This window comes from Electrona antarctica (genome assembly GCF_951216825.1).
Source record: "Electrona antarctica genome assembly, chromosome: 20".
NCBI classification, from domain to species: Eukaryota; Metazoa; Chordata; class Actinopteri; order Myctophiformes; family Myctophidae; genus Electrona; species Electrona antarctica.
Genome location: NC_136801.1, coordinates 28,355,008 through 28,377,502, shown reverse-complemented (window position 1 = coordinate 28,377,502; position 22,495 = coordinate 28,355,008). Strand labels below are relative to the sequence as shown.

General features: G+C 44.5%; 1 protein-coding gene across 2 annotated transcripts in view; it reads left to right on the top strand.

The window, feature by feature from the left end:
* Positions 1-22,495, top strand: part of tnikb (TRAF2 and NCK interacting kinase b) — a 75,859-nt gene that overhangs the window by 40,947 nt on the left and 12,417 nt on the right. The window contains exons 14-24 of one of the 2 annotated variants that reach the window (XM_079490326.1): positions 1,286-1,498; positions 3,546-3,905; positions 5,816-5,983; positions 6,916-7,161; positions 8,597-8,697; positions 10,081-10,181; positions 12,648-12,727; positions 17,222-17,403; positions 18,109-18,223; positions 19,434-19,583; positions 21,978-22,083. In XM_079490326.1, the coding sequence (XP_079346452.1) occupies positions 1,286-1,498; positions 3,546-3,905; positions 5,816-5,983; positions 6,916-7,161; positions 8,597-8,697; positions 10,081-10,181; positions 12,648-12,727; positions 17,222-17,403; positions 18,109-18,223; positions 19,434-19,583; positions 21,978-22,083 (1,822 nt within the window). The remainder of the gene's footprint in view (positions 1-1,285; positions 1,499-3,545; positions 3,906-5,815; positions 5,984-6,915; positions 7,162-8,596; positions 8,698-10,080; positions 10,182-12,647; positions 12,728-17,221; positions 17,404-18,108; positions 18,224-19,433; positions 19,584-21,977; positions 22,084-22,495) is intronic. The other variant, XM_079490325.1, reaches the window with a different exon arrangement.

The window sequence follows — 22,495 nt, the reverse complement described above, 5'->3', positions numbered from 1 at the left end:
ATAGATATAGAGTTTAGAGATATTTTCAGAGAGGTGCTTCCCATGTTCCATTTATTATTGTAACTAAAATTAACCAAATCCTATATGAACTTTGAGTTATCTCTGTGACAGTGAAATAGATTACAATACACACATACACAGATTATGCAGTTAGTATATTGAAGTCTCTTCAATAAACATCTGACAAATTAAATTATGAACAATGGCTCGTAAGTTGGTCTAGGAAATCATTGTATGGGGGATCTTTTATATTTTACAAACAATTCACATTTTCAAATAGAAAGCTGAAAAAATTGGCATTCCATTTTGGACAGCCTGATGTCGGAGGAAATATATGCAGGGTTTTCTGTCCTTTTCATAATACTTAGCCAAGACACAGACATCCACATTAGAACACAGAAAAGGGCAACAAATTAATGAGTGAACGGTCCAACAACTGATAGGCGTGCCGGTCGATAGGCGGCTGAAATGAAATGAACATCTCAGTCCACAGGATACATTATTCACTCTGATATACAGTACCGTCATCCCGGAATTCCTGTCAATAACTCCAAAGTGAGGGGGATGTACCATACAAACGGTCACTGCCCCCTCAGAAAGCCTATAAACATGATAGGGTCTAATGATAGCATGTTGCCAATTCTACTAATTAAGGATCTGTTCCATTCTGGTCATAATGTAGCTACTGTATGGCTCAATGGAAAGGCTCTGCTACTCCCCTTAATTATCATTGGTAACATCTGTGTTTAAACTAGTATTTCATGTCAATGTGGCTGCCAAAAAGGTCTATAATGTGCTATGTGCTGCGCGGTGAGTTGTGATTTTTGGCATAAGGGCATCAGCTGAGCTATCGGTGCATATAATCTTTAGCCTACCTACACCTTGGCCTAGTCGTTCTGAGTTGTCAAATAAATAGCTGTCTGTAGGCATTCAAACTATTATTTTGCATTATACACTGGTCTCCCTCCTCGATTGTTTTTTTTTTTGTGTGGGTGTGAATTTAAACCACCACCACATTTTAAACCCTGGACATTGCAATCGCAGTCCTACACGTGCTGCCCGCTGGCAGATTCACTAGAATGCCCCAATTCCAGTGTATTTTTAACTTGTGGTCCCCTGTGTGTGTGTGTGTGTGTGTGTGTGTTGTGTGTGTGTGTGTGTGTGTGTGTGTGTGTGTGTGTGTGTGTGTGTGTGTGTGTGTGTGTGTGTGTGTGTGTGTGTGTGTGTGTGTGTGTGTGTGTGTGTGTGTGTGTGTGCGCGCGCGCTGCACTGCACTGCATTGCAGGAATACAAACGCAAGCAGATCGAGGAGCAGCGTCAGGCGGAGCGTCTCCAGAGGCAGCTGCATCAGGAGAGAGCCTACCTGGTGTCTTTACAACAGCAGCAGCAGGAGACCCCCAGACCCCCACAGGACAAGAAACAACTGTACCATTACAAAGACCAGGCCCCTGGGATTGGGATTGTCAACAATGACAACAAACCTGCCTGGGCCAAAGAGGTAGGACTGTGTGGGAAAAAAAACCCACTACCACTATCACTACTACTACTGCTTTTTTCTTTTATTTCCCTTTAAGACTCTTTTCTCCCCAATTTAGTGCTCGTGCCACTTAGTTCCTCCCCACACATGCACATATCTTTGTGTTGTCACTGCTGTTGTATCCTACTGGATCGCCCTGCCAGCGAGGAGACATAGTCCCAAAGAAATCTAAGATTGTCCAGAAAAATATCGATAATTGTGAAAATAGCATCACGATGCCATGCGTTGTTGTTAGCTTTCAGATCTGCTGTGTTCACTGCAGATACTAAACAAATGTGCAGAAAGTGTACTTTACGCAAGTAAATGTACTTTATTGCAGTCCACCAATGCTATATTAGTCGTAATTACTAGTACGAGTACTACTACTACTACTAGTGGGTACTAATTCAGTGATTTCTGCACATACATGTGAGTGTGTTAACACAGAAGGACAAGCATGTGCAAACACTGACAGCTAAAAGAATGCATGTGCAATCAAAGTCACACCCACACAGGCGAATCGGTGCGTGTGCCAACACACACCTACACAAATTCCCACGAGTGCACACACAGCTGTTCATTTAGAATGCTGCAGTCTCTGCCATTGACAAACCTGTGCTTCCTGTAGGGAGGTACCACACACACTCACGCACGCACGCACGCACGCACGCACGCACGCACGCACGCACGCACGCACGCACGCACACACGCACGCACGCACCAACACACACAACTTGCATGCGTATTGCGTATAGTCGCTGTACAGATACACGTTTTCTTGTCTGCAAGCAACGTATACTTATTGACCACTTTCAACCTGATACCGTCTGTTTTCTGAAATTACTCCTCTGTGTGTTTGTGTGTGTGTGTGTATGTATGTGTGTGCGTGCACGTGTGTGCGTGCACGTGTGTGCGTGCGTGCATGAGTGAGTGCATGTGCGTAATGTGTCCCTTTCTATTTGGGAGGTGTTAGATTTGCATCAGCAAAACAGAGCAGAACTGTGGTGCTTTATGCTCACAAAATGACTTCCGACATGAAAGTAAATTCCATTCTTGCCTCTTATTGAAGTGATAAACCATCTTAATGCCTTTCATTTCAAAGAAGTCATGTCTTTCAAGATATAATTGCACTGCCTCGGTCTGCCAGTCTGCTGGGGACCAGGTGGTGTAAATAAACATTTCATTAGTAGTATTTTACCGTAATTTATTTTTCAGTTTCAGAGGGGAGATCTGATCATTTCTTATTAACTCTTGACGCCTTTCTCTTCACTTCACAAGTGTCATCCTTCATGTTTGATGAATTGGAGGTTCTAACGCAACAAAAAACAGATGACGGACATCAGTGGGGAAGTACTGAACCATTTAGCATTCATTTAACTTTGAATTTTAAGTTTTTTGTCCCAACCAGGTACATCTGAAGGCAAACCATGTCCAACCACTGCCCCCTGCTACTCAACCAAAGAAACCTTGAGGGTTTTTTTTTCTTTTCCAAAATCCAATATCTCTCAGGACTCAGGCTTAGGGCAAATAGTTGTTTGTTTGTTGGTTGTTTGTTGTTTTTGATGTAAAGTGTCCTTGAGTTCATGAAAGGCGCTATATCAATTCAAGCTATTCTTGTTATTATTATTAATAATAATGAACATTAACCACGTATTCTGGCGTCGAACGTTCTGTGGAAATAGTAGATCTACAAGCTGGAACGCTGTGTGTCGTGAGTTTGTAGATCTGCTATTTTGGGGGCGAAGAGATTTGGCGTACAGGGAAAACCAAATGGGGACCACATTTTAAGAAGGAAGGCTCACAACTCTGTTGAAAGTCAAAGTGGTTAAGTTTGTCCGTGGCATCTTATTGAGCCAATGAAAAGTATTAACAAAAGCTTGTGACTAAACACTACATTAGATCCACTGGAACGCAGGTGCGTGAGATATTTCCTGAAAAGCAACAGTTTGGACATGCAAGGTTTAGGTGTCCGTCCGACAGCTATGATGACACAGAGGGTATACGTGTAATCGCTCACCTCACTCTGCAGGTGATGCGTCGAGCGCAGAGCAACTCCCCCCGCATCCCTCCCAAGAAGCATCACTCCTTCAACCGGCCCCGCGAAGCCCCCCCCGACCTCTCCGACCTCCTCATGCTCCCCGGTTATAAGCCCCGCCGCCGCCGCCCCCCTTCATACCCCGCCCACGTCAGCCCCTCCCGGCAGCTGCAGCTGCAGATGACGTCGGAGCACGTGCCGAGGATCCGCATCTCCTGTGCCCCCCCCGACCCCGCCGCGTCCCTCCCCACCCCCGACCCCTCCTACGCCTACTGTCAGCCGATGGTGCGCCGGAGCACCAGTCCCGGGAGGAGGAGCAGTCCGGACTCTAGAGGGCGCAGCCCCGGACGCCGGGTCAGTGGACGAGAAAAGTGGTCTCTTTAAACCATCCCTTCGTCTCCTTTTCCTCCCTGCTTACACACAGACTTTCCTCTTCTCATCCCTCCGTTTTGACTGTTCTCTTGTTCTCTGTGCAGGCGGACTCACTAACCCTGGCAGCCTGTTTGGTTTCTGATTCTGATTCTGTTCATTAATCTGTCTACAAATCTGTTTAATCCCTTACTTTATCACAGTGATTCTCAACCTTTTTCAAAATGTACAATTTAGGCATTAACTTATTCTCTAACAAAATCATGAGAACAAGTGACCATGATATGTCTGAATGGTATCCATTTGATACCATTTTGTTTTTGTCTTTGGGATAAAAATCAACACTATAAAATCCTTGGTGTTTACCAGTTACTGACCCAATTAACCCTGACCCAACCCTGATCGATGTTGAGAAACACTGCTTTATTGTATCTCTCATTATGTCTCTGAGCACACGGACTAACTCAGGAGTGGTGGGTTTTGAACGTTAACTGGCTCCATCTCTCCAGGTTGATTCAGACCTCCGATCTATGATGCCAATGAGGCTCCCCATGTGTTCCCATATTTTCTAACCGGCCCAAACCCTCTCCATGTCTAACCTACTTTTAATTCCTGCGTGTAGAAACACATCTATTCACACGAGGAGTGCAGTGGATCCCCGCGGATCTAAAGTGAGAATGCAGGCGTGGTCCCCGTGGGAAAATCTCCTAATCATTCTTTCTGAATGTTCCTGTTGGGTCTCTCTCCCTTATGTTCTAGAGTTAACATTTGGCTGACGTTCTTCATTGCATGAGTCTTGAGTCCTCTGTGCTGCGACATAGTACACTACTAATGGGTACTAATCATTTCCAGTGACATTCACGTTGTGGACAATAAATTAAACTAACTAACTAACTAACGTTTGTATCATTTTATGGTCTTTGTTGTGTATTTTCCAACAGGCTTCCTTATTCTTTCTTTCTTTCTTTCTTTCTTTCTTTCTTTCTTTCTTTCTTTCTTTCTCTAAAAAATGCAGAGACTGTTTTTTAATAAGTGCAGTGTACCATGTTTGCTCCATATCTCTATATCTCTCAGCGCAGCATGGGACTGCTTTGATAGTTTAAATCCAGGCCTCTACATATTGTATAACCTACATACTCACATGTGAATCACATGTGAGTGTCCCTCCTCACATGTAAATCTGCGTCACAGACGCAAACACACACACACACACACACACACACACACACACACACACACACACACACACACACACACACACACACACACACACACACACACACACACACACACACACACAGACAGACAGACAGACAGACAGACAGACAGACAGACAGACAGACAGACAGACAGACAGACAGACAGACAGACAGACAGACAGACAGACAGACAGACAGACAGACAGATGCACGCACATACTGTACATGCACACCTACATACATTTTGGGCAGGTGTCCAGGTCTGCCCCCTGGTGGAGAAATCTAGGCCACCTGCAACTATTTTAGTCACAGTCTGATTCTCTCTGGATACAGAGCCTGAGAGCCATACCATGCATGAGCACACACACAGGCACATTGAACCATCATCAGAGTATCTCTGGTTTAACCCATTACATAAAATAATATTTTACACATGGAATTACTTTATCGCTGTAATCAAAACAAATAGAATGTGCATCGTTTTGGAATGTTGTGTGTGTGTGTGTGTGTGTGTGTGTGTGTGTGTGTGTGTGTGTGTGTGTGTGTGTGTGCGCGCGTGTGCGTGTGTGTGTGTTTACTCATTTACACGAATGTGTGTTTTACATGCATGTTTGCATACGTGTGTGTGTGTGTGTGTGTGTGTGTGTGTGTGTGTGTGTGTGTGTGTGTGTGTGTGTGTGTCTGTGCATGCCTCAGGCGGAGGATGGTGGTTCTATGATGAACCGACACAGTTCTCCTGCGTTGCAGCACAAGGCCTCCAACCGCATCTCCGACCCATCCCTGCCCCCCCGCTCCGAGTCCTTCAGCAGCGGGGGCATCCAGCAGTCTCGGACCCCACCCATGCATCGCTCCGTGGAACCACAGGTGGGCGCTCTGATCCATAATCACATTAAACCATTTGAACCCTATAGTGTACTCAAAGCAGAGACTATCGGCACAATATTTAAATGCTATATTGTAGAGTCTGTAACTACGACTGAAAGCTGCGAACGGCATCTGTTCATCATTTCCATTCATGAAAATATAAATATAGCCGGCGCTGTTGTGTTTTGGCCGGCGGCGCGTTCATGTATGACCCGGTGCCACTCGAGCTGCAGTACCTACGAGCGGTACCGATGGACAGACTGTAATACTGATGTCATAGACTGGCGGCTGGCCTATTTTCCCCACGCATTGCCGGGCAGCAGGTACTGATATCGGTAGACATTCCGTACCGATGCCATCCAGGCCTCCCAAGTATATTGATAATTTAGTACCGGCAACCAGACGAGCTGATCGACGCGTCACTTCGATGTCAGCTTGTGATACGATATCATACAATATGATGATGTCACGATATGATATGATAGAATATGATATGATAGAATACCTGAGCTACTTTACCTGGCGGACGGTAGGGGCATTATTCCCTTGCTCAAGCGTGCTGTGTGATATATCCCTGTGTGTGTGTGTGTGTGTGTGTGTGTGTGCGTGCGTATGTGTATGCTTACATGTGTCTGTCTATGCATAACATGTGTTTCATGCGTTAACACACTCGCCTCGCCACATAAACCTTTCTCACCCTGAAACCCTCCCCTCTCTCCTTCTTCTTCTCTCCTTCCACTGCTGACTGCTGCACCTCCTTCTGCACCTCCTGCTACACCCCCCCCCCCCCCCCCCAAACTCTCCATCCCTGACTCCTTAACCTTCTGCACCGTGTGAACCCAAAACCCTGATCCCCCGTCTGTCCAATCATGGGACCCTCTCCCTCCCTGGTCTCTCATGGTGGATGTCGGGTGGGTTTCCTGCCGCCACAGATGGCTCACCTGGTGCAGGTGAAGAACCACGGCCTGTCGGGGTCTCAGTCGCTCCACGACCCGCACGCCGTCATCTCCCACTCCTCCTCGGCCTCGGTGTCGCCCTCGCGGCCGCCCATGCCCCGCCAGAACTCGGACCCCACCTCCGACAACAACCCCTCCCCCGCTCCTCCGCCCCTCCCCCTCCTGCGCCTCGTTCCACCCACCGCCTCCTGGCTCAGGCAGGATGACGACACGCCCCCCAAGGTGTCTCTCTCTCCCTCTCTCTCTCTGCATGCTTTGACCTCTTTGTGTGTGTGTGTGTGTGTTTGTGTGTGTTTATTTGAACCAACCTGTTGGTCTGTATTTTTGTGGACCAGATCTCCTTGCAAGGAATGTGCAGAATTGCGGAGCCTGGAGGCTTTAGGGCCTCTTGCACATGGAGTCCGATTTTGTTGCATGAAAAAAATATTCTATGACCTCTCAAGTCTGAAATTGCTTTCTGACAAGTGGCTTTGATGGTGCATCATCAACCAGTTAAATAGTTGTTTTTTATGCATAAAACCGACCAATAAAAGAATTGCACTAGACTCTGTGTGCAAGGGCACTTTTTAGGATAATTGCTAAACACTTATTTTTATACTATACTATACTATACTATACTATACTATACTATACTATACTATACTATACTATACTACTAAGATTTGTGAACATTTTGAATATTCTTTAGTTTTGTATTGCCTATAATGATTATAGGCAATACAAAACTAAAGAATATTTTCACAAATTTTAAATCTACAAGCGTGCTGATTGTTTGCTATTAGTGCTATTAGTGGTATTTCCATACACACATATACAGTACTCCCATGCTAGCACGCTGGCTACATGGAGTACAGTAGTTGACCCTAACCAGGGTGATTATGCCTGTACTGTAGCCTACTGTACTTGCAGCAACTATATTTAGCCACCGTTAGCCTTTAGTATAGTGAATGGTGAACTGTCTGATGCCCCCTTAAGGACTTTCTGTGTGAAAAGTCACTTTGCTTGACTTTAGAAACTCGCACTTCTGGGGTAATTTTTACGTCCACTCAGGCTTTTGTGTGCAACCCAGACAGTTTTTGATGTTGCTTAATTCAATTTGTGCCTGCGTATTAAATGGGTCTATAACGTGGTTAAAATGGAGAATGAAGTTCAGTGTGTTTTGCATGTCTGATCTAATCAAGCACTTAAGCCTTGAGTAGACACAATTGACCAGAAGTGTTTTAAAGTAAAAGGCCCCTTTAATTGTCAAAAATATAATAAAAACTAAATTATAATAAATATAAACTGATATGTCCAGTTTAGGAAATGTATATAATATATTATATTTTAGTTATTAAAAAGCATAGGTGAGATTAATCTGGAAAGATTATACCTGCACCTGAGAAAATTCTACACGAGTTTTATATAAAAACGTGTCTTGAACGTCTGTGGGTATTATCTTTTCCAGATTCATCTCACCTACTGTTTTGTCGCCCACGCACCTTCTTGTAAAGTACGTGGGTGCAGTGCGGAAGTCTTTTTTCATTTGGTTATTAAAAATAAATTCTGGCGTTTTTTCTATCTGGGGCCTGCTGCGTTGCATGTCGCTCCTCTGCTCCTCTGTCTTCCTTCTTTGTCCTGTGTGCATGGTCTTAATGTTTTTGTACGTTTACCGTAGGTACCACAGAGAACAACATCCATCTCTCCTGCCCTGGTCAGGAAAAACTCCCCAGGCAATGGTCTGGGAGCTCGCCATGGAGCGCACCTTATACGAGCCAGGTACGTGCATGCACGCACACGCAGTCGCGCGCACACACACACACACGCACGCACACGCACGCACGCACGCACGCACGCACGCACACACGCACACGCACACACACACGCACGCACGCACGCACGCACGCACGCACGCACGCACGCACGCACAGTCGCACACACACACACACACACACACACACACACACACACACACACACACACACACACACACACACACACACAGCACAGCACAGCACTACTCACTTCAGGACAGACCAATTTTTTCAAAAGTGTGAAGGTCAAACCACTCTCCACAGCTTTAAGAACAGTGTTCTTTTCTTCATCGTGTCTTGGACTAGTATGCATTTAGTGTTGGAAAGCTGAGAGGGAAAGTGTAGATGGAGCAATTTGTAATCCACAAAATTACTTTAAAAGCGTATTATTGTTACTATTTCCTGTCTTTTGTCTACTTTCTACTTCACTTTCGATATTGAAGTGATTGCTTTGAACTTTTAAAAGCATGAAAGCATTAAAGAAAATGATAGACATGGCAAGAATTGTCCTATTGACGTCATCCACCGACCACCGATCATTATATCTAAAAAACTGACTGCAGGGAGAGTTTTCCAGGTGCAGTCATAGGCATGTTCTGTATCTGCCACTGTTAGGTATCCAAACCTTGTTAAAACAGGTACCAGTCAGGCAGTGTCGTTAGCACTACTACTACATGTAGTGCTCAACATCAGCAAGAGTACACATGTTAACAACGAGAATCCGTATGCTGGAATATTCAGGGTGAGCGACAAAATAGCAGCCAGGAGAATGAGACTTGCAGGACAGGATCAAAGACATCAGCCAAAGGGACATTCTGCATAATGAGTACTTTTACTTTGGGTACTTTAAGTACATTTTGATGCCAATAACTCAATTAAAAAATATATATATATTCAAAACAAACTAAAACTTAACTCAAATTAAATTGGCTGGATGGGATTTTTTGGGTGTTTGATTGCTCTGGGTTTGATTGCTAATGGCTGAATAGGTCAAGACACGCCCCCTCATTAACATACCGTTCATGAAATACACCCTTGGGAAAAGCAGCTTGAAATACACATTTAAATGCGCAATTAAATATGCATTTAATTATGCATTTAAATATGCATTTAAATATGCATTTAAATATGCATTTAAATATGCATTTAAAGGTACATTTAAATGCATATTTAAATGTTGAAATACACATTTAAATACATAAATAAATGTATTTAAATGTGTTTACACATTTAAATAACAAATTGTGTGGGTGTGTGTGTGTGTGTGTGTGTGTGTGTGTGCGTGTGTGTGTGTGTGTGTGCGTGCGTGCGTGCGTGCGTGCGTGTGTGTGTGTGTATGTTACCATAGCAACCCTGACCTGAGGAGGACCGATGTCTCCATGGACACGCCCCTGAAGAGGACAAGCAGCGGCAGTTCATCTAACTCCAGCACCCCTAGCTCTGAACGAGGTACACACAGTCCATCTAACTCCAGCACCCCTATAGCTCTGAAAGAGGTACACACAGTCCATCTAACTCCAGCACCCCTAGCTCTGAACGAGGTACACACAGTCCATCTAACTCCAGCACCCCTATAGCTCTGAATGAGGTACACACAGTCCATCTAACTCCAGCACCCCTATAGCTCTGAATGAGGTACACACAGTCCATCTAACTCCAGCACCCCTATAGCTCTGAACGAGGTACACACAGTCCATCTAACTCCAGCACCCCTAGCTCTGAACGAGGTACACACAGTCCATCTAACTCCAGCACCCCTATAGCTCTGAACGAGGTACACACAGTCCATCTAACTCCAGCACCCCTAGCTCTGAACGAGGTACACACAGTCCATCTAACTCCAGAACCCCTAGCTCTGAACGAGGTACACACAGTCCATCTAACTCCAGCACCCCTAGCTCTGAACAAGGTACACACAGTCCATCTAACTCCAGCACCCCTAGCTCTGAACGAGGTACACACAGTCCATCTAACTCCAGAACCCCTAGCTCTGAACGAGGTACACACAGTCCATCTAACTCCAGCACCCCTAGCTCTGAACGAGGTACACACAGTCCATCTAACTCCAGCACCCCTAGCTCTGAACGAGGTACACACAGTCCATCTAACTCCAGCACCCCTATAGCTCTGAACGAGGTACACACAGTCCATCTAACTCCAGAACCCCTAGCTCTGAACGAGGTACACACAGTCCATCTAACTCCAGCACCCCTAGCTCTGAACGAGGTACACACAGTCCATCTAACTCCAGCACCCCTAGCTCTGAACGAGGTACACACAGTCCATCTAACTCCAGCACCCCTAGCTCTGAACGAGGTACACACAGTCCATCTAACTCCAGCACCCCTAGCTCTGAACGAGGTACACACAAACTGACGAAGGCTGGATAGCCGAAACGTCTTGTCATTGATCCATCGTGCAAGCAGTGTTGTTTTTGTCAGCAAATTTTGATTTTAGTTTTAGTCATAGTCTCTTGAATAGTTTTACTTTAGTTTTTTAGTCACCTGGAATGTTTCAGAGGTAGTCTAGTCAGACTAAATATCATAAGATTTTAGTCGGCTAAATCTACAGTTGATTTAGTCGAACAAAATGTATTTTGGCGGGCCTTGATGCCGTCGTAATGACAAATAATGACAAAGTAATGAAAATAGCCGATCTACAAGCCCACAACGCGTCGCAGCACGACGCGTTGTGGGCTTGTAGATCGGCTTGTAGATCGGCTTGTAGATTGGATATCTTGTCCACTAGTCCCTTCCTAACATTTTAGTCTAGTTTTTGTTGACGAAATTGTCCGTATATTTAGTCATCATAGCTTAGTTTTTATTCAGTTTCCATTTAGTTTTTGTCAGTGGAAAAAGGTAGTCGACGAACATTTTTCGTCTTAGTTTTAGTCGACGAAATCAACACTGCATGCAAGAATAAAAACTAAATCGCAGTCTTGGTGTGTGCGACCCATTACCTTTATTTCTATAATGTGGTTTGAACGGGTAACACACCACAAGTCAGAGCGCGGTGGTCACAAGAAAAGTTATCTATGGTTTGGGAAAGGTGAAATGCTGCTGCTGCTGCTGCTGTTGTTGTTGTTGCTGCACGTGGGATTGTTTTGTATCCGTTGTCATGGCAATCTAGCTGCTGCTATCCCAAACTCCTCTCTATGCGTCGTTATTACATGATATGATATAGTACTTTATTGTCAGTTCAAACTGAAATGTGTCTTGCGACCCAGCAACCATGTATGCAGAACACACATACAAACACTTGACATAGCAGAAAGAACAAAACATTTATTTATTTATTTTTAAGATTTGTTTTAATGATATTACATAATAGGTAGTTAACCCTGCAAGACCCGGATATATTTCTATTTACAAAAAAGAGATTTCAACCTTACTACTTGTACTACTATGACTTTGTAGAGGAAACTATGTAAAAAAAGCACATTTTATGCACATTTATAATAATTATTAAAATAATGATAATAAATTAATCATTTACAATTGGGGGATATCTTTCACAATAATAAATAAAACATGTTCTAGACATTCTAACGATCATAAAAATATATATATTACAGGCATTTTACTTACTTTTCTCAGGGTTAAAGGTCAAAGGTCATAGGTTAACAATTCCAGAGACCAGAGATTTTGAAGTCGTGTGAATGTCTGCCTCTGTGGGGGGTATAACTAGACTAGTAAACTAGGCAACTAGTCAACTAGTAAAAATCACTAGAAGTGAAAGCCCTGATCTGATCGATCAATAGCAGATCTACAAGCTCACACCACATTGTGAGCTTGTAGATCTGAATATTTTGGAGAAGAAAAACGTGTTTTGCAAAGAAATTTACTGTGTGTGTGTGTGTGTGTGTGTGTGTGTGTGTGTGTGTGTGTGCGTGCGTGCGTGCGTGCGTGCGTACAGTCAAGGCTGATGGTTCGACAGCACTTTCTCATGAGACCAAAGATGACAACAGAGACTCTTTGCGACCTAGTAGACCTGCAGTAAGTACACGCACGCACGCACGCACGCACGCACGCACACACACACACACACACACACACACACACACACACACACACACACACACACACACACACACACACACACACACACACACACACACACACACACACACACGCATGCGTGCGCCTGCATGCATTCAGAATCATTGTCATCTACTCATCTCTGACCTAATCTCTCAAGACAGATTCAGCTTCTTTTTTTTCCCAAATTGATTTGCAGATTGTCTCTGACATAACATTCCCTGTCATTTCCTCTCCTCTTTTCTTCTCTTCACTCTGTACCTTCTGCACCTCCATTATGTATTCTCTTCTTCCTCTCTCTCTCTCTCTCTCTCTCTCTCTCTCTCTTTGTCTCTCTCTCCATTCTTCAGAGCTATAAGAAAGCTGTAGATGAGGTTAGTGGAACTTTTCCTTCACCCTGCTCTCTCTCTCTCTCTCTCTCTCTCTCTCTCTCTCTCTCTCTCTCTCTCTCTCTCTCTCTCTTTCTCCCCCCCTCTCTCTGATCAGAATAGGTTTATAAAGCAGTGATGTGGTTGGGTGCTTTTAGTAATCATGGTGTATGTTTTTAGTCAGGTGTTCTGAGCAGATTCTATTATTGTCTCCGCCAGGCCAAAGGCATGGCCGAGACTATGTTTTACTACCCTGTCACTGACCGTCCGTCCATCTGTGAACAGCTAATCTCCGGCACCGTTCGACCGATCGGCGTGAAACGTACTGAACACACACTCCCTGGAGGCCAGAGCAGAACACGTTTCACATCTTATAGCGCCACCAGGATGCCGATTATTACTTACTACTATTATTCCCTTACTACTCCTGCCGATACATTACTTAATCCATTCTGGGCGGGAACCCCTTTTGGTGTTTTAAGGATTATGTTATAGTTTAGCTATTGAAAAATAGCAGATCTACAAGCTCATAGCTTGTAGGTCTGCTATTTTTGAAAAATCGTGAAAATGTGGTGCAAATCTGCATGTACACAGTGTCGGCCCTATCTTGCACCACCCCTTACTCCTTAACGTATTTGCCATTTTTTACTATTTTGAAAAACATTTTTAAATAGTTCAACTAGCCGATCTACACCGACACGTTGTGAGCTTGTAGATCGGCTATTTGAACTATTTTAAAAGATTTTGTTGTATAAGCAAGATATATCCCATTTATATAGCCAATTTTGTATATTTCACCTGATTGGCTAAGATTGATGTCTGCTACCTGGCCTGGCGGAGACCTGTGCTCCGAGGAGCATATTTCTAGTCTCATTTAGCTATCATTGTTGCATCTCTTTCAAACGCTTTCTCATTTCTGGCCCTTTTACTCTCCTGTCTCTCTCTGTCAACGTTCACCCATTCTCATCTGTGCTTAGGAGGAGCTGGTAAGGCACCGCACACACGCGCACGCACGCACGCGCGCACGCACGCACGCTCGCACGCACGCACGCACGCACGCACGCACGCACGCACGCACGCACGCACGCACGCACGCACGCACACAAATGTATCAGGCATGAATCAGGCATTCAAACCCTACACCACCCTATATCAAATCATATTTATTTATAAACCACATTTAAAAACATCTCTCGTTGGCCAAAGCGCTATACTGAGGAACATGAGGTAATAACCATAGACTTAAAAAACTGTACAGCTCAGAGGCACAATAAGCAATAAAATGCAAATAAGTATGCAAGAAGCATCTCCAGCATGCTCTGTCTGGGACACACCATCAGTGATGTATCCTGGGTCTCACAACATCAGACACCCTCGCCCAGGCGACACTGCCGGGGATGATCAGGCCCTGGCTCGCGTCCCAGCAGCAAGCCACGGATCAGCCCTCTTGATCCACGGCCATCTTGTGGCTTTCTCTGCGGCTTAGCTTGCGGATTGAATGGCCCTCTTCTCTGCAGTGCAGGCCCTGTAAAGCCGAATCGACTTTGCAGAGTAAGCGTCCTGCAAAACCTCTGCAGCCGACTTCTATGGGCTCATATAATGTCCTCAACCATATCAGATGGATTCACATGCTAGTCATTTATTAGTGATTAGAAGAGAGTCTTGACACTGGTCATAAAAGATTAAGTCCATGGGGCTGCGACAGAAAAGGTGCAGCCACCCCTGAGCCTAAGTGTAGTTCTCGGGACCATAGTTATATAAACGTAGATACCGTCATACCTCTATGGCCGCTGCTGTTCGTTGGACTACTAGGGAGAGCCAGCCCATTCCTTCTAATGTATGTATGCCCAAGTACGTAGGAGGTCTCTCCACAATTAAAATAATAACTCGCTGAGTTCTTCTCAACCAGTTTTCACACGGTTCGGGTTGTTACGAATGCAGATAGTAACAATAATGATGATGACAAAAACTTTTAGTCTCAGTCAATTTCTTGCAGTGGAGTTATGGAAAGCTGCCCCGCATATTATGAGGGTGGTGTCAGGCCGGGCGAGAGGAGACAACGGTGTAGGGGTCATTTGCGTAAGTAGAAGGGTCAGCCATACATTTGCATGGGCGCTCGGCGCCTGTCTGCGGTGCGCTCTGTGCTACTGTAAGTGTGCGCCCTTTGAAGAAAAGAAAATCACACCCGTGTGAAGTGAGGGGCGCTCTAATCATCGTACATCATCATCAAGAATGGTGGTCCCTTATTGGCTAAGGGTTCCGCCCGACATTCATATGCCGATTTGCTCAGACACATATATGACATAAATTCTCCATTCATTGTCAATGGCATTTAATGTTCATGTTAAGACACAATCTACACTATAGCTGTTTATAGGAAAATCTTGGCTAGGGGGTCAAGGTGGTCCGTTTAAGGGGTCCCCCATGGCGCCGGGCCTGGGTGGTGTTGATGTGCGTCCAGTGTTCAATGAGATGTCAACTATTTATTATTATTTATTTACTATTTATGTCTAGAATGCTTGGGAGAGCTAGTAGCCCCAGGTCAGCTGACCTGAGAGAAATTAGTATAATATGGTCCTCCAAGTGGCCTCTGAGCTTCACAGTGTGTGATGTAAAGCAGTGGTTCTCAAACGTTTTAATTTCGATGACCCCCAGTTTGGTAGGCATTAGGCCATGGCGTCTCATAAAACTACATTTGTACACTCTCAGAGTTACAGACCAGTAATGGGTCCATTTGGTTTCTAACTATAAATCATTTAGCTGGGGAACCCCCTCATGGACCCCTTGGGGTCCCCAGATCCCACTTTGAGATCCACTGATGTAAAACACCTCTGCTTGGGAACGCGCACACTTGTGTTGTGGTTTAGTGCAGCAAAGTGATTTTGTGACCAAAAGGTTTATCAGTTCAAGTCCCAGCCAGGTAATTACAATAAAAAAAACACAGCTTGACTGGAAGAAATAAGCGTTTGAGTTGACATTAACTTTGTTTTTTTAACAGCAGATCTTCAAGCTCACAACATGTCCTACCGCACGGTGCATTGTGAGCTTGTAAATCTGTACATTTTCTGTGGGAAACCGTAGTTCAATTTAGTATGCGGTTAAGCGTACTGTACTACAGTGACCTGTGCTGAAAAGTATCCCAGACATGTGTGGTTGTGAGCTAGTCACATGGGTGTGCTGAGAATGGCACCTCGTTCTTAGGAGGGCATCTGTTCATCTATGGAATCTACCTCACCTTTAACCCTTGACCCCTGACCTCAGTCCACCGAGGCATGCTGGGATTTATGCCCTTGACTTTTCCTCTTCCTGTTTGGATCTCCTCCACAAGTAACAGTGACTAGACTGTGGTATGTGGAACATTAGCCAAAAAATAGCAGATCTACAAGCTCACGACAAGCTAGTACTTTTAGTAGTATTTTTGTCGAAGAGATTTGTTGTAGGCAGAAGAAGGCAGTCCAAGTACAGAGCCAACTCAGGTCCAGTCTAGAAGGTTTATTTACGCCGTTAAAAATAAAGATGTGAATGTTTATAAACTCGACAGCAAGGACATATTTTACTTGAAAATATAATTGAACACTAGTAAAGTAAAGTATTCATTTGTACTAATATGAAGGTCATGATGAATAAAATATTGCATTTGGCAAATGTATCACATTAGTCATTCATACAGATTGATGCATGTCTTTATTCTATGAAGGTTGTAGCTTTGAAGTCAAGCTTTCTTCTTTCTAAAACTTTCAGTCAACAATTGATCTATTAATAGTCTAAAGTCTGAAAGAATGTACCCGTCGACGGATGACGGATGCATACCCGTACCTGTCGTTTTTTTATACTTTTTGTATTAGCTGTAAGCAACCTGTCGGTCAAGTTAAATACAAGCCCTAGCTACTTCTGAGGACTATGAAAAGCTTTTTATTGCAGCTGGATTCCAAGAATTGGAAGAATTAACTCAACACAACTTGAAGCCAGCTTGAAGCCAGGCCGAGAATTCTCACCTGTCATTGACTGTACTCAAGTGCTGAAATGCATAATGGTAAACAAATGATTGCAGCATCCTCTCCTGACCCTTTTCTTTGACCTCCAGGACCTGACGGCTCTGGCGAAGGAGCTGAGGGAGCTGCGCCAAGGGGAGGAGACGAGCCGTCCGCCGGTCAAAGTGACCGACTACTCTTCGTCCAGTGATGAGTCCCACAGCAGCGAGGATGAGGATGGAGACGGTGGGAACAATGACGGGACCGTCTCTGTCAGCGACATACCTCGCATCATGTGAGTGTGTGTCTGTGTGTCTGTGTGTCTGTGTGTGTGTGTGTGTGTGTGTGTGTGTGTGTGTGTGTGTGTGTGTGGACTTGAATGCCAGACTGGTGGCCAAGCGCTCCAGGCAACTAGGCTCCGATGCAGACTGACAGCATGTTGTGGGTTTGAGTCCCGATCCTGACGACCTTTGCTGTGTGTCATACTAAATACTATACAGCTTCTGCTTATAACCACGCCCCGCTTCTGTGGAAGTGGAAGTGCCTCTCGACTACAACAACTGCGGACTGTTTTTTTGGTCGATGAAGTATAGTTTCTCTAGTATGTTTACTATTCTGTGGGCCCCTCTTCCTGATCCTCACAAGAAAAAATGTGTTTTATGGTAAAATTTACTTGGGGAGTTAGGCATATAATTAGAAAGCTTTTCAGGTTGAGTTTAGGATTAGGTATTTATTCAGAATTTCAGCCACAGACCACCATTTGATGACATTCAGCCTCTCATGCCCAACATCGAAAATGAAACCAGGTCCATTTTGCGCTCTCAAGAGTTAAAGATCTAATAAAGGGTTCGTTTGGTTACGTCATTTAGCTGGAGACCACCTGGAACCCCCTCAAGGACCACTGGTGGTCCCCGGACCACTGGTTGAACACCACTGTGTTAGAGTGATAGACTGATTCATACTTACTCCTACAGTAGTTAATACTTGATGTGTCTGGCAGGCCGTCTGCGGGACAGGGTGCCAACGAGGCCTTTGGAAGGATGGGAAGTCCTAATGATTCTCACGGCGGTTCCTACGCTCACACCTCCCAGGACGGTACAATGGTGATCCGTGAGGTGAGTGACCCCTCAACTCTCACCTTTGAACCTGCAAGGCATCCGCACTGCTGACTGCACACAACGTGATACCTCACACATTCATCAGCTCTGCATGCATGGCAACTTTCTATTTAGTTCCCTCGCTTTGTTCTCTCTCTCTCTCTCTCTCTCTCTCTCTGTGTGTGTGTGAGTGTGTGAGTGTGTGTGTGTGAGTGTGTGTGCGTGTGCGTGTGTGCGTGTGCGTGTGTGCGTGTGTTCGTGCGTGCCTGCGTGCCTGCGTACGTGCGTGCGTGCGTGTGTGCCTGTGGTACGGTATGTTATGGTGGCTTTGAAGCGACTGGCTCCACACTCTGAGTTCACTGTCCCCAACACAGCCACAATCAGCTCAGCACCAAGCTAGCTCAATAGGGACACACACTAAAAACAACAAAGATATGGGCAGCCATTCATTTCCAATGGGTACTAGTACTACTCGCTCTGTGTAGCCAACCTGTTAGATTAATTCGGTTAGAGTCTCTAAATGTCTATTGCCCAGTCCAAATCCATGCCCCTGTCGTCGCTTTTGGTGTGAATATTTTTGAGTGGTGCAACCACTCCTAGAACCAGCGATGTCAGTCCGTCCGCCCGTCCGTCCGTCTGTCCCTATGTATGTTTAGGGTACCAACAAGGGGCGCTGTTGCACCACTCACTTCAGACAAGGTCTGATTTTTGTAGGTTTTTGCGGCTTCGATTTGGCAACATACAGCAACAAAATCACTTTTGGTGTGAGTGCAGCTTTACCCCTTCAGACAATAGTCCACCCACCTCATAAATGTTTAATTTCCACCATGCCGGATGTATTAACAGCTTGTCTGCAGTATAACCTAGTCGTGATAACTCTAACGTTTGTCTGGTGGATTATAAATGGCCCACTCCTACCCTACCTCATTTCTTAGAGCAATGGTTCTCAATGTGGGGTCCGGGGACTCCCAGGGAGACTCCGGGGACTCCGTTGTGAGCTTCCAGATCTGCTATTTTCGAAAAATGTTGACAAATCTCCTCTTGTGGGGGTCCCTGGCACAAAATCTTTTCATATGGTCATATGGTCCCGTATACTGTCCCGTCAACAAGAACATTTTGTACACCCCATGAAAGATATTTTTGGGCACACAACATCACTGAACCGCTCAGCCAATCACTACCTATGCTTGCACCTTTTTGAGTGCCTCCACCCCGCCTCTTTTTTCAGAAACATGGGGAAAGGAGGCGGAGCTCTGCCGCCAGCAACGGTTTCCCCGGCAACGCTAATCTGTTCCCTGGCAACGCCAATCTGCCTGATTTGGTGCAGCAAAGCACATCCCCTCTGGTCTCCCCTAGCGATGACGGCTCTGGGGCGCAAGTAGGTTGTCTGGTAACCGGAAGAGTGGGCACCTCAACATTGTGGGCACATCAATGTTAAATTGGCAATTTATTACCAAATGTAAAAGAAATTATGAATTTCGAAAATGGTCAGAAGTAATGTGCGATTTCAACATTCTTGAACATTTGACATTTAAGGTCTAATATTTCTACAATTGCTATAAATATAATGCTACAAAACCTTTAGCTGGCCAGTCATTAAGGGCATAAGGGCATCAGACGTTGAAGAGTAGCCTACATTTACATTGGTCTGATAATAATCTCCTGTGCATGTTCAAATCATGTATACATACATTAAGACCATTTTCCATATTTTGGGGAAAAATAGCTAATTCAACATTGAGGTGACCACAAATGTTTAGGTGCCCTCTCTTCCTGCATCCGGTTGTCCAGCCCCTCCTGTGTCAATCTGAACCTCCCCTACCACCACTTTGAACCGGTTGTCCAGCCCCTCCTGTGTCAATCTGAACCTCCCCTACCACCACTTTGAACCGGTTGTCCAGCCCCTCCTGTGTCAATCTGAACCTCCCCTACCTCCACTTTGAACCGGTTGTCCAGCCCCTCCTGTGTCAATCTGAACCTCCCCTACCTCCACTTTGAACCGGTTGTCCAGCCCCTCCTGTGTCAATCTGAACCTCCCCTACCTCCACTTTGAACCGGTTGTTCAGCCCCTCCTGTGTCAATCTGAACCTCCCCTACCTGTACCTCCACCTTGAACCGTGTGGCTCCTTTTTGTCCCCACTGCTCCTGCTCCAGTACCAGTGTTGTTTTCGTCGACTAAAACTATGACAAAAAAATGTTTGCCGACTATTTTTTTTCACTGACGAAAACTACATGGGAACTAAATGAAAACTAAGCCACGATGACTAAAACTAAGATTCAACAAATAAAAACTAGACTAAAATGTTAGGAAGGGACTAGTGGACAAGAGATACAGTATAAGTCATTTTACACTTGGTTGCATGCTGAAAATAGCCGATCTACAAGCTCGTAGAGCTGCATCAAGGCCCACCAAAATACATTTCAGTCGACTAAAGGAACTGTAGATTTAGTCGACTAAAATCGTATGATATTTAGTCGACTAAAACTAGACTAAACACTAAAACATTTCAGGTGACTAAAATGTGACTAAAACTAAATGAAAGCTATTCAAGAGACTATGACTGAAACTAAAATCAAAATGTGCCGCCAAAAACAACACTGCCCCAGTACCCCTCCTTTCCTCTCTGACACCGAGGTTCACAAGCCCCCTATATTCATCTCATTTACTGTACCAGTGTTACAATGGGTTGGTCACTCATTTTTATGGGTCGCGAGTAAATATCCCTTCTTCTACGTTTTTTAGTATTATTATTTAAAAATAAATCTAAACCAAAATTAAAATTGCAAACGCATTTTACAAAATAATTTCATATGCAAATGTAAAAAATTATTCATTTAAAATACGCTTATGAAATTGTGACAATAGTAACGTCAGCTTGCAGATCGGCTATTTTCATTTAAGTAGGGCTTATTAAATAGGTCTTGATTGCTTAATTGATCATATATTTTTGTACGTTTGGGAGGAGACACCAAATTTCTCTTTTGGGCCTCGAGCTGAAGAAGGTTGGGAACCCCTTGATCTATTCCTGTCCGTGTCTACGTATACTGTATACTGTACCTCCCTCTGGCTTCCTGTACCCCTGCCAAACTCCTTCACGTTGTGTGTGACTCCCCCCCCCCCCCCCCCCCCCCCCTAACAGCCCTCCAACCAACCCCACAGCTTAGACTGAAAATCAGCATATCGATGACATTCACAACATTAAAGTGTAAATTGGAAATGTGTTCTGACTCACAATAGCGTGTCTCGACCTTTCTCTCCTTAGGGTGAATTCTTGTGAACTTTGGAAAGAAGTGAGCTGAGAAGCGACGAATCTATTTGGGAGTTTTTACTTGATTAAAATCTGTCAGAGGGTTTTCTTCAGTGAAGCTCCTTTATACCTGATCACACTGCGCTTGTATATGTTTTTGTTTCCCTCTCCCCTCTTGTGTGCACCTTTATTTCTTTGACTCATTCGTTTCTTCCACAAATGGGACATTTAGATAAACATTTGCAGTATTTAGGTGATATGATATATGTGCATGCATTATATTGTTACGGTAGCTACTAGCTAATAAGACTGGAATTAACCACTTAACCCCAGCGTCCATATTCTGGGTGGGAAACTAGCCAAAAATGTCCTATCTACAAGCTCACAACGCGTCACCTGTGAGCTTCTAGATCAGCTATTTTGGGAAAGAGATTTGGTGTAGACTGAAAAAAGTCAATTCAATTTCGAAGTCTTTAAGTGGTTAGTTAGTTTGTTTGTCCTCTCACTCTCCCTTCAATTGGCAGTACGGAGGTAGTGGGAGTGGTTCCAAGTCTTCCTTCACGCCATTCGTCGATCCGAGGGTGTATGGGACCTCCCCTACTGACGATGATGATGAAAACTCTGCCTCCGGTTGGTGTCCTTTCAGTTTTCCACAGCATTTACTGAACACATGACGAGATCATCTCATCTCGGATTCTGTTTTAGTACTAGCGGTGCAGTGTGACTGATGAAATACGACTGAAATGATATGCTAGTGAGTAGTGACAGTCTGGGGCTGTTGTCCCCTTTGGCTAAATATTTATTTAAGGTGTTTTTCCCTCTACGAACAAATGTGCTTTTACATGCATAGTATATCAACTAGTTTAATACAACTTATACGTGTTGGCACTTGGTTTTACACATGCCTATGTAAAGAAGGAAAGTTTCTGACTGTACAAAACAAAGTATGGGCTGTCACGGTGAGACTGCTCTTTAGATACCTCAATATAATTATATGGTTATATTACATCAAAAGATATGATCTGAAAACAATGTGTGTGAT